At 37.8% G+C, this 17,350-nt stretch overlaps 1 protein-coding gene across 4 annotated transcripts in view; it reads left to right on the top strand.

The window, feature by feature from the left end:
• Bnc2 (basonuclin zinc finger protein 2) overlaps positions 1-17,350 on the top strand; it is a 402,767-nt gene that overhangs the window by 250,265 nt on the left and 135,152 nt on the right. For all 4 annotated transcript variants that reach the window (XM_076934704.1, XM_076934703.1, XM_034503818.2 and 1 more), the window contains one exon: positions 9,608-9,710. In XM_076934704.1, coding sequence (XP_076790819.1) covers positions 9,608-9,710 — 103 coding nt within the window. The remainder of the gene's footprint in view (positions 1-9,607; positions 9,711-17,350) is intronic.

A 17,350-nucleotide genomic window follows, 5' to 3' on the forward strand; every position in this document is an offset into this window, starting at 1 on the left:
TTGAATAGAATGCTTTTGGTGTTTTAAATAATGGAGCTTAGGTCAATATACTAAAGAGAGAATCTAGTAGAATCTTTACGCCCTCTCTCCATCCCTTCTTCCTTTCACTGTCCTTCCCTCCCTTTCTCCCTCCTGATGCTGGAGATTAATTCAGGGCTTTCTATTAACCAGGTCAAAATCAAAACTCTGAGCCTTACCCTCAGCCTGAATTTCTGAGCATTTTTCTTAAAGGAGATGGTAGTGTGCCAGTTGAGAAGGAACAATACTTTTGTTCCTTGAGGTGTCTTATATTTGGTACAATAGGTTTTGGATTATCCGTAAACCTATCTGCCTGGTTATCAAAGTACAAAATCATTGTGTGAGTTGCATGCTCTTCCCAGGATTCAAAGTTATTTCTGAAAAACCAGGACATGAGTTTCTTACTGTCTTGCTTCTTCCTGAGTAGGGAGTAGATTTTTGTAAAGCATTAAAAGGTTCATAAATCTTCTTACATCGCATTACAATTACAAATCCCCTCCTTATAAACATCTTTCCTACAATATTAGCGATTGTCTTTATGAACTAATGCCATAGAGATATGTAATCACATTATCGCCTTTCAGATTGCATTAGTGCAAATGAATGAAAAGTGTATCAATGGAAGACAACGTTGCTGATTCAACATAAAGGTATAATGAGGTGATCATTAACATTCAGATGGTATCAATATTCTGGCTCTTTATATAAAGTTATGTGTCATGGCAGATGCAGAATGTAGGTAGGATATAGCTGTTTTAGTGGTTAGTGAGCTCCCCTCTTACTTTCATCTTGATGATGGCTGTATCCATTGAAAGAGGCCGTTCGTTCTAGCCGTGTTGTCTCAGTTGTCTAGATAGTCTGTAAATCTTTTAAGTATACAAGCACTAAATAGAATTTCTGAATTGTTAACTGTTAGGTTAGAAACTGAAATGTTTTTCCCAAATTGAAATGTCTTTCCATTTTCTGTTTTTCTAATGTTACTAATTATCTAACAAAATAGTTTCTATTTCTATTGACCTGATTTAATTGGGGGGGAAAGCACTTCCACACTCAGACGCTTGCCTGCTTTGATGCCATGGAAGCATACATATTTTCCTTATATAATTGGCTATATCCTGCTGTTGATTTTTACTCTGAACTCTTAAATTATTTAAATGGGGTCTTCCTCATGTCGATTGATGGTAGGCTATGATCGTGAGGTAATGACTACAGATGCTCATTGGATCTGTGTCTGAAAATTTATGTACCTCTGTGTGTCCCTTACTCCCTGTTTATGTATTCATACAGTCATAGGAATATTCAGAGTCATGTATAATGATACACCCGTAAGTTTAGGGGTTTCTCTCTTTGCTTCCTCCCCCATACTTAATTAGTTTCTAGACTGAAGTAATTTTTTCCATCACAGTAAATTGATCAGTGTTATGGACCTATGCATGACAGAACACACCACTCTCATTTATAAGTAGATTCTCTTCAAAGTTTTTAGCGTCTTGAGAAGAGTACTATAATTGAGAACCCCCCCACCCCCCCAAAATTTTTTAAATGATGTTCTAGATTTTCCAGAATAAATTGGTACTATTTAAATACTAGTTTTTAAAATAGATACATTAGTTTTTAATATTTTGAAAAGGAGATGTTTTTAGACTTGGGCACATTGAAATTTCTTTGTTTACCATCTGTATATTAATTCATTTAGTATTTATCTGGCAAAGTTGTACTGGGGCAAGACAGATCCTGTGCCATACAGTGTCTCCTGTGAAAGACTATCTTATAGAATAAATGACTTAGCACCACTGAAAATAGTAATTGGTGCATGATATCCTGCGCCTCTTTATGGACGACTTAATTGAGATATGTTTCACACCACATGCCTTCTTCCCATTTAAATATTTCATTTAATGCATTTCTATATAACAATTATGTGCAACAATCACAACTTTGTTTTAAAGACATTTTCAACACCTACAAATGTAATTTCATATGTTTTAGCCATGACATTAACCAGCACCATAATTCTATCTGTATAGTTCTCCCATATGGACACTCCACGTAAATGGAATCATGAGGTATCATTAGTGCCTTCTTGCATTAACTTAGCATAATGCTTTTCCTGTCCATTTAGGTTTTAGCATGTTTCACTTTTTATGGCCAAGTAATATTTCATCATAGGAATATACCACGTTTTTAATCTACCTGTTGATGGAGGTCCGTATTTTTGAAAGAGAAACTTCAAAGTGAGCATTAATCTCTTGATTTTTAACAGTAGTAGATGTTCTAAAATGTTGTAAGGATGACTTTGTCAATGAACCTCTTGAACCTCTTTCAGTTATTTTGAAAGTATTTATTATGAAAATGATAGTTTCCTTGGTTCACAATTTTTTTTAAATTTAATCATCTTTGAATCACATATCATTTTGTCTTTCCCATATTGTTTACTGTTTAAACCAGTGGCATCTTCCCTTCATAGTGAGACTAGCAGACTGTTTTCAAATCATCCAGAACATGCACAAGATTAAATGACGGGTTTTCTGTTGAAAAGACCAAAAGGATTTTCTGATTGCACAGGTGTAGAAAAGTGGTCATTCGTCTTCTACTATTTCTTCAGATGTTATGAAAAACAATTAGGCAAATATAAGAAATGTTTTTTAATTGTTTTCACTTTCAAGTTATGTTACTACCACATACTATAGATATATTTAGAGTAATTTTTCGTTAAGTTTTTAAGTAGTGTTGTTAGGCAGGATAACTTCATTTCTCTTTTCTTGCACATGCTGAGTGTGGTAGTGTTTGCGTTACAGCTGAATAAGCTGTGGATACTTAGCATTCACAATAAGCCTTACAATCAGCAATAATATACTAATTGTAAACCTTATTTGTTACCTATTCAACTTCAGATTTATATCTTCATATAAATACAGAGACTATATCTACCTTAGTAATAGTTTTATTGTCAGAATTATCTAGAGTTTTTAGAATGGTAAAGAAAAGGGAGGTTTTCTGGGTGTGATCTTTATAACCATATAAGGCCTTTGGAGATATGGTCTATGTCTGCCCACTGACATCCTGCCTAATTGTAAAACCAGATTGTCAATCCCAGAGCCCAAACGGTTGGTATTCCTTTACATACAACATGAAAGAATTTTTTAACCAAGAAAAAGTAATTGTCCTATGCAGTTGTATTGTTAATATTTATCACTAACAAACTTAGTTGCTGTCCATCAGTTTTTACATGCTACAGATTTTTGTGCAAGTGGCATCATGAACTGGCTAGTTTAGAAAAATGAGTCTTCTGCAAAGCATGTTAGATAGTTTCCCAAGACCCAGACTGAACCTCATAGACTTCCTTGAAGGTTTTTCCTTTTCACTTTGCCTTATGAATTGGCCATATGAGGAAAAGGAAAAACTGTCCTGAAATGTTTATAGGAAAATATTCATTGGAGATTATATATATATATATATATATATATATATATATATATATATGAATGATTTTAAAACTGAAAGGTTGAGTTTAAGAAAAAGAAATTACTTATGGGCTGAGACTAGAACTCAGTGGTAGAGTATTTCCTTAATGTGCTAGAGGCCCAAGCTATCAACCTCAGTGCTGGAGGAGAAGAACTGAAACTAGAAAAGCTGGAGCTTCTCCCACTGGTAATCATTACAGCCAACTACTGTCTACCATAAAGCATACTGCCTGAGTTTACAGTGGACACTAGTGGCTGGAATAAATGGTACCTTCACAATTAAAATTTTCCACAGTTTAAGTTTAATGTGAGTTAGGTTCTTCAGGATTAAATGCTTACATTTTTTTTTCAAGTGAAACTCCATGACCCAAGTTACAAATCCTCCTTATTGCCTTAAGAAATGAACAACAAGAAAGTGAATTTAAGCAGTTTTAGTTACACATGAGAGTTTGGCCAGAGTTTTAATCACTAAGAAAAAGTTTTGAAGAGTCACAAAAACCTGTGAATCCTGTTTTGGGGAGGTGGGATAGAAAGTTAAAACACAGAACTAAAATGAGTTTTTTTGTAGAACCCTGCTCACTGTGACTGATTCTGTACAGATATGTTGTAAGTTTGTGTTTGCCTTGTGACCTTATTTTTGCCTGTTGTTATTTTGTGTCGGATAAATCAAGTGCTTATTTCTATATAAGAAACAGCTAACATGTTTAGCCTGTGTACAATTCCTTTATTGGTTATACTAAGTATTAACAGAAACAACAGTTTTCTTTCCTAAGAAATGCCATTTTGTAAGAACCCTAATGTTTATCTCATACATACTCAGAGAATTAGCACAGGTTAGTGTAATGAGAGAGACCAAGAGACATTTTTGGTGATAGTGTAATTGGTATTTGAATAGACCTTTGAAATATAACCATAATATCTCAAAATGCATTCTTATTTAATATTAAAGCTCATTAGTATTTTGTAAACCAATGCTGCTTACTTGAGTGTTTTAGGTGTGCCTTTTTTGAGATGGGCCTTGCTTACATTGTCCAGGTTATTGTTAAACCTCCGAACTCTTCTCTCAGCATCCCAAGTAGCTGGGACTGTGTATGTGTGTGTTGCTACTACATTCTGTTGTTCTTTTGAATCTGTACATTTTTTTCCATCTTAGGTAGAGGAATACAGTAAGTAGTAATTGGTGGAATACCTCCACTAATACTATTTTAGAGCCTTAAAACAAAAATAATAATGTTTGTCCTCACACACACACACAAAATCAGTTATTTATTAATATTAAATATATGTTACAGTCTGACAAAATAATGGACTAAAATTTAGTGAAAAGGTGAATTATTCCTACACATACAGAATGTTTCTTAAGATCATAAATAGTTGTCATTTGTTCAACTCTTACTTTTCCAGTCATGATGCTCAATGCTTTATGTTGATTAGCTGCATCTTTTGAGAAACTTACCATGTAATTCATGGTAACTATTATTAGGAATTGAAAACAGGGTGTTTGAAGAATCTTCTTCCTTCCTTGCTCTCTTCAAGTTTTTGGGATCTCATGTAGCTTATGCTGGTTTCATATTTATCATGTAGCTGAGGATGATCTTGTTACCAAGGCTGATGATTTGAGTCAGATCACATGATGGAAGAAGAAAACCACCTCCCATAAGTTGCCCTGACTTCCACATGTGCACTACAATGCACACACGCATATCTGAGTAGTGAGCACTTGACACATGCATGTGTCTAACAAACACACAAACACCCAACACCACACCACAAATACAATGAGCAATTATAATGAAGAAGAATAGGTATAGGATGGGGTCTACTGTCAAAAAACAAGAAGCTGATGCAAGAGTCAAGATCACATTAAAGCAATTGCCATACAGAAGAGTGCAGATGGAGAGAGGGTCAAGTCAACAAGGAGGGAAGGAGATGATCAAATTCATTAGGAGCCATTTTGAATGGTCTAGAGGAACCACAACTAGAATTCAGATATTAACGAGAGTGGGGGGCCAGGAAATGCAAGGACAGCTGATGTTTGGAGGGAGACATAATGTCATTGAAACCGTCCTGTGACTTCCTGTCTTTGCAGGAACAACACTCAGCCATAAGTGCAGAGCACTCAGACACACGTGTGTTTGAGATTCTTGAGTGACTTCAACAAGTTATTAGTCATCTCCTCAGGTTCTACATACGTGAAAGGGAAGGAGTAACAGTGTTATGTTCATGATCTTTTCTGAGAACTTTTTTTTTTTTTGGTAAATTATCTAGCACACTGATAGGAAAATAGCAAACATTCAATTACCGTAGCTATTATTAATTATAAAGGACAATAAGAAGTGACCATGTTTGGACAGAGGAGTAGAGAGGAATAGATGGTATCTGTCACTCTGTTTAAGAACTCTTATTCTTGGGCTCTGCCCTCTAAATTCTCTAATCACAAAGCCTGCAAATACCAAGTTGCCAAGCCTTGGACACAAGAACACTGACACCCATTTCTTTACACTTAGCACAGTTACTGCCTCTAAGGTGATGTTTGCATCACCTTGGAGTAGTTGGAGCTGTAGGAGAGGATGGAACTGCCAAATGAAGAAGGAAAAGCCTGACCATGGGCAGCTCCTCTGTTTATTTACAGTGGTGAGCAAGAAGTTGCTACCAGAAAAGCTAAATAGTGAGTCTCAACTTCTCAAGAATGAAGATGAGGTAGGGTTGTAAATTACACCAAGGTCTATGAGGACAAGAAGACTAGGAGAGGAACCAGATGTGCTCATAGCTTCAGAGAGTGCAGATTCAGGCACCTGTGTCCAGAATTCAGGTAGCCAAATTAAACTGTAGATGGTGTGAGGAAGTAGATACTGGTTTGCGTATGCATGGGTTTCCCTTTCAAGAAACCCATGGTAGAGGTAAGCAGGAGTAAGTACTTTTAATGTGTTGTGAGTTAAAAGTGTTTGTGATTGCTGTTCCTGAGAGCTGAGGACAAGAGTTACAAGCTAGCTTAGAAGGGTAGCTCCTGCAGCTTGTTCTTGAGTGCCTAGGAGTTGAGGCAAAAGTTGGTGAGTGGGGTTCTGCAGATGGGTCTGCATTGGCCAGCCAGAACATTGTTCCCTGCAGAGAGAGGTGGCAATGAAGAGTCTCCATGAAATTTCTGCAGCTTTTCTCCTCTCTGGCGTTCAGATGTTGTCTGACAGGGTAGTAATGACAGTTCTGTGCAGCGATCCGCAGAGTGGGAAGCACTCCAGCATTAACTAATGGAAGAAGGAGTCAAGGGTGCTCACAGGCACAATGGGTCCTCCACTGCAGCGCTTCCTGACTGTCTCCCTGGAGCACATGGACATTTCTGAGGCTTAACCAGATTTGATAGTTTATGATAAATCTGTTTTGTAAGTGTGCCTGAGTTGGCAGGCGATCATATTGGTTCTGTTTTGTTGTGAATAAATAGTATGTCAGAGTTTTATGCCATTTCAAAAACATTATTTAAAACAAAACTTTCTTTGAAGCCATGATAGTCTCTTACACAAAATATTTATTTAGCCATATTGTTTAAGTATCTTTAATTCCCTTAAGGAGGAATTTTAGTCTGTATAAGTCTGAGTTTGAAACAGATAGGCCTTCTGGAATTTACAAAAATACAAAATGGCTAGTCCTGTGCTTAAGTGTTTATATACAAAGGAGCCGAGGTGTTCCAGTGTTTCATGTTTGGGTATAAAAAGAATAGAATCCATGAAAAAGAAATCATCTTGAAAATATTTAATTCCCAAGTAAACTAGATGACTAAAGTTATTTAAGTAGTTCTGAATGAATGAGTTAGCTAGCATTAAGGTGTGTGTGTGTGTGTGTGTGTATGTGTGTGTGTGTGTGTGTGCAGTTACCCTATATCTATTACTTTTTTTTTGTCTTGATTGTGGATAAAAGTGAAGGTTTGCTCTAAATGTTGTAAAATAAAAACTGTTGGCAAAATAATTAACATCAAATTAATGGCTGAAACTGTTTGATGTTAAATATTCTCCTTTAGAATATCATTTCTTTTTATTGTTCACTCTGATTTTGATAAGGCAGAGGGTTTTAAAATATATTTATGAAAGTTTGTACTTACGCACTTAAAGTATTTTTAGTGTTACTATAGTCTCTACATCTGATTTTGTAACTGGATACTTAGAAAAGCACCTTGTTTTTAATGGAAACATTGTGTTCTAAAAATTTTTGATCATAGTACAATCACATCTTTAGTTCATTAATTCATGAACAATTATATGAAGAAGCTGCTTATAAGTGCATTCTGATATATCAATTTGTATGAGAATTGGAAACTGAGCTTTCAGAAGAGTATTTCTCCTTATACCCATCTAGTCCTGTAACCACCGAAACATAAGCCAACTTTAATAACCTATATAAGGTACAATCTATTGGTAGGCATTAGAAGAAACTCTGAAATAACAGGTGGATTGTGAGTTCAAATATCTTTTTAGTGCTGAACAAAGGAGCAAATTAAGTCTTAAAAAGAGCATAGATTGAGGACTGTAACATCTAAACCAGGCTAGGTACCCACAGAGACAGCGTTAGTTGAAAGAGAAATGAAAGAGAAAGTATTTAAACCTGTGTGGAGAAGAGACCATTGAACCTTATCTGTTGTAGATGGACTTGGCCCAAAGATGTTAACAGTATCTAGATAGAACACTGTCTGATTCAAGGGGAAGGGTTCATATAAAAACCCAAATATTTTCAGAAAGTTAGCTTTTAGTGTATGTGTATGTAGACGTCAGGTACCAATTTACAGTGTCAGGTAACTAACTGCTTGGTGGGGCCTCAGCCATGCCAGTCATCCTTGATCACATCTACGTCTCTAGGGAGATGTTTTCCAGCAGTTCAGATGGTCATATTAGATTGTTAATAGGTGAGTGGTCAGGTTAAATCCCTTCTGACTCTAGAATTTCCATGCAACTAAAAGTCATAATATACAAGATGAATCTGTTAACTGCTGTCTAGGGGACAGGTAGGAGCACACTTTGTAAGCATGGGTTTCACTCATAGAAACTTAGACTCCATCTATGGAGCTTTCTAAGAATTCAGTCTATAAAGTGAACTGGTGAGGTAAAATTTTTTAAACTTCTTATTGGTTCGTTTGTCCACACTTCTTGGCTTGCAAATGTTCATTGATATGAGGCCTCTGGCTTCTGCTAGTCCTGTCAATGCTGGAACCTCACTGGGACATCCTGTTGTTGCCCTGTGTTATGGAGATCTTGTGGCTTTGGATCTGCAGGGCTGGCTCCTTCATGCACTCCAGCTGTTCATTGATGGGGTAGCTGTTGGGGTGGCCCAATTAAAAGCCCTGGATTTGGCCTGAGAAGTATCTGAGCTGGCCAGTCTGCCAGGCTCCTGCTCATGCCCTCTGGGCCGGCTAGTGAGGTTATTTGTAAAGTGCTTGTGGGGAACTGAAAGACATTTCATGTGTGTTCCAGTGTTCTGGAATGGAATTGTACTTTTCCAAGTGTAGAGTCTTTATGGAAACATTTTTACTGTTTTATATCTGGTTTCAAAATAAAATTTGAACTTATTCTCTTATCACCATTGAAATAAAAGATTGCTTTCATTTTCAATAGGGATGAAGCTAGAATTAATAAAGAAAAAAAAAAGAAATTGTTTATAAACATTTAATTAAAAGCCACCAAAAGTGATTTTCTTAATAATCTTTGTGTTGCCATATTTTACTTTTATAAATACTTCCCTTTGAACAATGTTTGGCTGGTGTCTTCTTAGAATGAGGCCTTTTCATTTGCATTGTAGTGAAGTAGTTAAGTCAAATAAGCATATGCAGCAGCAACAGAATTGATTTTCTCTTTTGGAGATCCAGTGTTACAAATGCAGTGTCCTATGGAAAACATAAGTCTTTATCCACGCTCACCTTGTTCTCCTTCTGTATTTAAAGATTTAACATATCATGTTTGTGAATGTGCTTTGTTTTCTCAACCTGTTGTTGTGAAATACTTTGGTATAAAATGTATTTTCAAACGTCTTCAGACCCTTACCAACCTCAAACCTTGGACAGAAGAAGTAGGCACTGTTGACTAAAAGCAGTGAGTAATCAAATGTTTTTGGGTAGGTACTGATCTGGTCTTCTCCTCTGTTTTCAGGCCATCCGCTGCACGTTGGTAAACTGCACGTGTGAGTGTTTCCAGCCCGGAAAGATTAACCTGCGGACTTGTGATCAGTGTAAACATGGCTGGGTGGCACATGGTGAGGAAAATCTAGGCTCCTCTTTCTGTTCTTGCTATGTTCCTCTGTGTGTGTGTGTGTGTGTGTGTGTGTGTGTGTGTGTGTGTGTGTAAGAGAGGTGGGTGGGGAGGGAGTTTTTTTTTTTTTTTTAAGAGTAGTCATTGACCTGGAGAAGAGAGCGGTCAGCTGTGCTACAAGTATTCCTTAACATTCATCCTGCAGCTCTCAAACAGCATATTCTCCTCTCCAGGAAGGAAGGCTGGGCAGGCAGCTCTCCGCAGAAGGGCGAGATGTTTATAGAATATCTGGGCAGTGGGGTTCATACTGAGCGCAGCAGCAGCCAGCAGGAGCCAGACCTGATGGAAACTCAAACATACCACAGTTGGCCTTTCAGAGCCTGGACCTCAGAGGGAAGCTGGCAAATCTTCCTTGCTTGAGAACTCCTCGGTGACTGCACGCCCCTGTTGTGTGTGCTGAGTTTATCCTTCCAGATGTTAAACTTTGTTTGGTTTAAGGAGGGTGAGCAAGTGGCTGGTATCTGAAAAAGTAACCTGGAAATACGCCCTTTGAATGTGCACTGGGATGAGAGGGGGCCCTCGATATTAAAGACTCCACTCTGGGTTGGTGACATTGGAGTGAGAGTGGCCCAAGCAAAGATTCTAAGTATGCAGTTTGTTTGCCAGGTACAAAGTGCTGTTCCATCATCGTGGCTTTACTGCATAGTAAGCATAGTATTGTGTGTGGTTTATGTTTATTGTGTTTAAGAAAAGGAGACATGGAAATAAGCAGACATTTTCTCCACCTTCTAGACTGTGTAATTTGAAAAGATAGGTAATGTTTATAGAAGAAACCCTGGCTTGTGTTTTTGACAGCCTCGGGTATTGGCTCTTAAGTGGACATACTCTTCATTCCCAAGCAGTGCCAAACATCCAGTGGGTTGTATTTTTTATAAATGTCATGTTATTCTAGCAAGATCTGAGGTAACACCACCAGGCCATGTCTTGAAATGCTTTTAATTTATCATGTACCTTGCTTGCTTGGGCATGTGTGTTGGAGCTGTAGGGACCTCTCAACCATGTTTTCATGAGACTGACAGTAGCATAAGGGAAATACACTGGAAGGAGTGTACTTGGTGACACAACCATTCCTGTCCTTCAGGGATAGATCTTTTCCTGTCTTCATTAACAAGGCAAAGCTGTTTAACACTTTGCCTGGCTGCAGACAGATGAGCAGCTGCTTGACAGTAGACTAGGTGCACTGCTCTAAGTGACTGTTTTTCCTGTATCAGTTTCCTAGGGTTCCCACCCCAAAACTTATTGAACTGTCAAGGATGAAGTACTCAGTAGGGATGATGTGGACAAAGACTATTCCCCAGTGACTAGGTGTCTTAAACAACAGAAGTTTATGTTTTTGTAGTTCTGGAACATAGATCCTAGAGTTTTATTCTGAGGGCTTTTAGGGCTTTAGATGGCTCTCCTAATGTAGTCTTTGAGTCTGTATCTTCTGATACTCCTGAACCACCTCCTCTTACAAGGACACTGGGCAGACTTGTGTAAGAGGAGACTTGATTTTGAGAGCCACCCTATGAGTCTTATCTTGAGTTAATCACATCTTTTAGAGTCACATGTCCAAATACAGTCTCATTCTCAGATACCAAGGTATAGTTTTAGTCTATGAGTTTTAGGCGAACACAGTTCAGTTCCCAACACTTTAAAAACATGCCATTTTATTCCCTAGAGGTAATTTGATGATGGTGATGATGATGATGATGATGATGATGATGATGATGATGATGATGATGTGTTGTGTGGGTGTGTGTTGTATGGGTGGCTGAGTGTTTGTGGATGTATCTGTTTGGTTTGTGCACATGTGCAAGCATATGCTCATATGTTCTTGATCCTCTTACTCCCACCTTCAGTGTGATAGGCTAATGGACATGCACTGCTGTGGCTTCCTGAAAGTATGTGTGTGCTTCAATAGACTTGCACCACTATGCATAGCTGGAAGTGTTGGTTTTGCTAGAAAATAATTAGAGATTTTATGTTCCTTACTTATTACATGAGGTCATTGAAGACAGTGTGGTGTAGACCTTCTAAGGAAAAAAAATGGCTCTCCTTTAATGGTGTGTTACTTAACATGACCCTGTTTTCTTGCAAATGATGATTACTAACGGTACTGATTTAGTGTTGGAGGTGTAGCTCAGGGTTAGAATGTGTATGTAAGCATTTGTTAGGCCCTGCATTCTCCTGTCAGAAGAGACTGTGTAATCTTACAGTGAAAAAGTAGTGATAAGATGAAGGCTTTAATAAATATTCTATGTGAAAAATGACGTATGGGCAGCAGTTGAGCATAAAGAGGGGTTAATAATTAAACAAAGGGCTTTTCTTTTCTTCCAGAGCCTTCTTGTATTAGCATCATCTATACACTGTGGGAACCTTAGGAGACTGATAGTTGACCGTGTCACTAGAATTTGTTTTATATATCTGCTTCCATGTGCCTATTATATCAGTTAGGTAGGAGAACACAAATGCTGTTTTGATTTCTTCCTGAAAAACATGCTTTAGTCCTGGCCAGTGAGGGGTTTGTTGAGACTTTTTGAAGGATGTGAGTTTTCATTCTCTTGAATAAGATGTTTCTATTACAGTAAACTCTGCTTTCCCTATTATTATGGGTTCTTTTTCTGAGATATTAATTTTGGGCTTTTGCATATCGAAGTAAAATTAATTCCAGTCATTTCCCTCACTCTTATCATCTTGAGCTTTATCGTACCTCATAGTAGGGACATTATCTGTACATAACATGAAATATATACATGGGATTTGCAGAGCCCACCCTTCTCCCTTCATTAGGGCAAGTATGACAGGGAGAGTTGGCTCTTGGCCTTTGAGTTGGCAGTGGGATGAGAGCACCCACTCATTTTGCCCCTAGCATTTCCACTAATTGCTTCATTCCTCCCCCTGCACAGAAATCCTGAAATCATGTCTCCAATTATTTCTTCTCAGAAGTGAGACATAGCAGTCTTCCTGGCCACCTTATCCATGCAGTGTCCCCTGTATGGAACCAGGGGAAAAAAAGACTTGGCCTTTCTAGTGTGATTTCTCTCCAAAAGTGTGTGAGACAGAAAAGATACCACCACACAGTTCTGTCTCCTGGTAACATAGATTACATACCACTTATCACTGTGGTATTTAACACACACACACACACACACACGAATACTTGTTGCTTATGAATAAACGTGTACCTAATTCACATCTTCTCCTGTACAAGTAAAAACATTTAGAAAACTTTTGATCTCTTTTGGGGGTCTTCTTACATTTCTTTTGTTGTAAATTTCTAAGTGTTAAGTTTCAGGTGTCATTCTATAACATGTGCGTGCCCCCATGTGCAAATACTCAGACTCAGCACACATATGTGCATGTCTCTGTATGTGCACAATTTATAGCCTTATAAATTGCATCTTAAGCACGCTTGAATTAACCACATTAGCTGCCTTCAAGGGACATTGGAGAGATGTTTTTAAATACTTGAAGAGGAAGGTATTAATTCATCCTCTTACAAAAGCTGGGTGTTGAGCTAACTCAGGGGTCAGCATTACTCCTTACGAGTTGCTTCCTTGAAATCTTGAGCACTGATGAGTTTCGGTGGGGACACACAGAACAGTCATTGGATACCAGCAGGATTTTCTACAAAGTAAAAGTTAATAAATGATTTCCTATTTTCCTCATTTAATGAACGTTAGCCTTTTGGCTGATCAAATGCAAAGATTGTTGAATTTAACTTAATAAAAATCAAACATTTTATTTTGGCATAGGATAGCTACCTGATGAGTAATTTAGTTGATGGGCTCAGGGCTTCCAGTCCTGTCATGCTTCTGTTCAGAGTCTAGCTTCCTTCCACTCAGTCCACTTTCCCTCTGTCTCCCTAGCTAGTGCATTGTCTCCTGTCACCTTTCCTCCGTTTGCCTAAAATGATCTGGGTGTGTTTTGGGAGTTGAATTCTCCTACATGGCCAGCCCTGCTGGTGCAAGAGTGCAGGTAACATTATAGAAGTAAGCACTTAGTAGGGCTCATTTCTTGTGAGACATCTGTGTTGGTAGAAGTTCAGTATGTGTTTTGACGTTTTCTTCTGACACTAGACTATTTAATTCAACCACTTGTAGATGCGAGTCTTCAGTCAAAGATTTGGTATAATCTTAAAAAGAAAAAAAGCCAGTATTACCAGAGAATTAGACTACACGGTGCTGAGTAAAGGTGGATGGCTGGAAAGGGCTACATACTCATCTGTTCCCTCTCTGAAGGCTGTCAGGAGACTTGTCAACAGGACATGTTGCCTTTGTAAAAGAGACTATTAATGTTATTATTATTATTTGTAAATTAATTTTAGCATTCATATTCTAGATGAAGACTTCATTTTCAAATGTTTTAAATGAGAGGACAAAGTTGTGCAAGTAAACATAAGATAAATTTTAATTTTTTTTTTTTAGGAAATATTTCATTATAAGCCAAGACTATTGAGAAATTGTTTTCATGTAGTGGTACATGCATCTGTTTCATAACTGATAAAAATGTAGGCCAGCATTAGAAATATAATTTATTTTTTTCCTTTATGAAACTAGTAGTAATTTTCAGTTCTGATGAAGCTTAGCTGTTAAAACTATCTTCATTTTAACTTTCCCCTAAATCAGTTCTGCTGTTCCTGAGTTTGATAGACGTGTTAGAGGGACACTTGGATAGAACAGGAGACTTGATCAGTGAGTAGTATAACACTCAGCTTAGTGACCTTCATAGCAGTACATGGGAGGACAGATTTTTTTATAGACTACTTTAGTATTAAGGAAAGGAAGTATCTGCCACCAAGCTGAGTGAATGCTAAAGTTGTCGTTGGCTTCTAAGATCAGTGTCATTTCTCTTGACTGATACCGCCCTATAAGACTGCTATTACACTGGGATTCTTGGGAGCATTTCTTTAGTATATTGTATGAAGGTGATTTACTTTTATTGCTTGCAGTTATTTAAAGAAATATAATTGTTACTTTAATTATTGTTTCATCAAACCTGCTTTTTTATGCCCATATTTTATCTAAACTGTTTAGCTTTTTCAGTGTAAAATGAGCAGGTTTGCATCATCTGGACTACCCATCACTAACAGCTTATTAAACATATATATGACATAAAGTATTTCACCATGGGGCTTTGTGTCCTGTGACACATGAAATGTTGAGGGCAGTAGAGCTAAATTAAAGTCATTTAGCATCCTACTTTATGATTTAATATATGCAAGTCTTATTGCTCATATAGGTCATTATTTAGAGCATTTATTTAAAAGACTTATTTAATTTTAAAATAATATGTATGTGCATGCATCACACACACACACACACATATTTACGGTTGGGGTGGAGGACTATGAGTTCAGGTGCTTGTGGAGGCCAAAAGAAGACATTGGATCTCCTGAAGCTTGAGTTATGGGTAGTTATGAGCCTTCCTGTGTGGGTGTTGGGAATGAAACTTGAGTCTTCTGTGTTACTACCTGCTGAGCTATCTCTCCAGCCCTAGATCCAAACCTTACATAATCCACAGAAAGTGATTTTTCTACTCTGCATCTTTAAATTTGAATTCTCAACTTTTACTTAACAGGTCTACTAGACTAGAAACCCTCACCCAAATAGAAATTATAAAACATTTCAAAAAATTGTAGTAGTCTTTTAATGTAAGTGTACATCACATAGATGTTGCTGGATATCCTGTTTTTATTTACTAAACTCATAAACTTCTGTTAAGTTTTTATTTAGACTCAGTATGTAAAATGAAATTTTAACCCAGGATCTAAGGGATTCTATAATCAAAACCCTTGCTTTTGTTAGTCCTACATTTAGGATTGGGAGCTCTTGGAATTCTGTTTACAAATTCCTCAAGTTTATTGTAGTCATGGTGTCTTATAAAGACTTGAACAGGGCAGATCAAAACCAGTACTTTCATACGAGAGGTCATGTGTCTTTATTATTTGTCCCAGTCTGTGTTAAGTTTACAAGTTACGAAACCATCTATGAAGCAAGTTTGTTGTCAGCCCCTATCTTGTGTCTCTTTATCTGTAGCTCATCTTCCTCCTCCAGTTTTCTTCTTCGAATTAGAAAGTACTCCATCCTAAGCAGCAAAGTATGATACTTCTATGCTTTCCTGTTCACTCAGAGAGACTTGGCAGCACTGTCTATAGAATAATGTATAGAATTACCAGGATACATAGGAAACTGAAAAAACAACCTGACTTTCCTTTGTTACAGGAACATAATGTTCTCACATATTAACCCACAGCAGAGCTCTGGGCTCACTCTAATTGGCATGGAGGAGGTCTGTCAACAATTGAGCTTTAGAAGAACATTTTTAGGAGATGTTTAGGAATTGGTGAGCTGTACAGCACAACACTAGCCTGGAGGTTTCTTAGCATAGTGCAGTGATGACAGCCTGACCAAAGGTGGAAGGCTGATCATTTAAGAAGATGCTTCTGGACCTGAGTCAGAAGCACATGGAGACACCGCAGTCACAACACTTAAATTACAGTCTTCTTTCTGAGGTGTGCTGCTCTGGAAAAGGAGGAGCTCCCGCACTATCTGCTTAGGAGAATTTGTCTTTCCACTAGGCCTGACTCTTGTAGTATTCCTGAACCTGGTTGTGCCTAGCTTCAGATCCTTTCCTTACAGGAACCAACTTCTGCTGCCCCTGCATTCTGTTCTGCTGTCTCCATGAGGAAAGTCCTTGAACATTTCTCTACTTGCTTCACTTGAGTGAAAACAAAGCCATTTCCTGCCTGGCACAGGAGACTGTTGCTCGACCTGGGGGCACAGTGCCCTCTCCTGCCTCTCTCCTCTCCTCCCTGATTAGGGCTGATAAGCCGTAAAGGGAGGACATCCTGATGCAAAGGCCTGTGCTTGATTAATGGCTCTTGTTGCTCTCTCATTGAATACCTCAGCTGTGAGTTCCGTTGCTTTCTCAGCCTACCCACCTTCTGGATGTCGCTTTAAACTCCTTAAATTTTCTTTTAGCATCACTCAAACAGTGTCTCCTTTGCAAAGTCCTGGGCCTTCTGCCTGCTGGTTTCCGAGGTATTCTCTCATGGGATGCAGGATGAGTATTGCAAGATCTAGTATCTTAAACACAGTCAGTGTTGGTTTACTGGTCAGGGGCTTCCTGCGTGAAATTGAAGTTTTCAGAACTCTCTCTCTGAGAGTGTGACAAAGCTCTACCTCAGTAAAAGGGAGAATGCTAGAAAGAGAGTTAAAGGGACAGCTATTGAATAAGGAGTTTGTAGCTTGTTCTAGTACTGACTGTTGGAAAACCTTAAGGTTTTCTCATTTTTCTGTGAAATATAAGTAATAAAAGTTGCCCAAGATTCTTCTAAGATTAAATGAAGAAATCTATATGATTTGTATATAGTAAAAGCCTGCTGAAGTGTTAGTTGTTGTAATTACTGAATCAAAACAACAGATACGATATATCAAAGTTGACTAGTTAAAAGATAGCTGTAGGCAGACTAATGTATTTCCTGTGTTCTGGTTCTTTTATGTGCAAATTCAAATAATAATAGGAATGCACCTAACTATCACAGTGGTTTGAAGGAAGATAAAATGAGTGGGGAGTTACCCTAATGTTCTGGCACAAGCA

Source organism: Arvicanthis niloticus, chromosome 5, assembly GCF_011762505.2.
Source record: "Arvicanthis niloticus isolate mArvNil1 chromosome 5, mArvNil1.pat.X, whole genome shotgun sequence".
NCBI lineage: Eukaryota > Metazoa > Chordata > Mammalia > Rodentia > Muridae > Arvicanthis > Arvicanthis niloticus.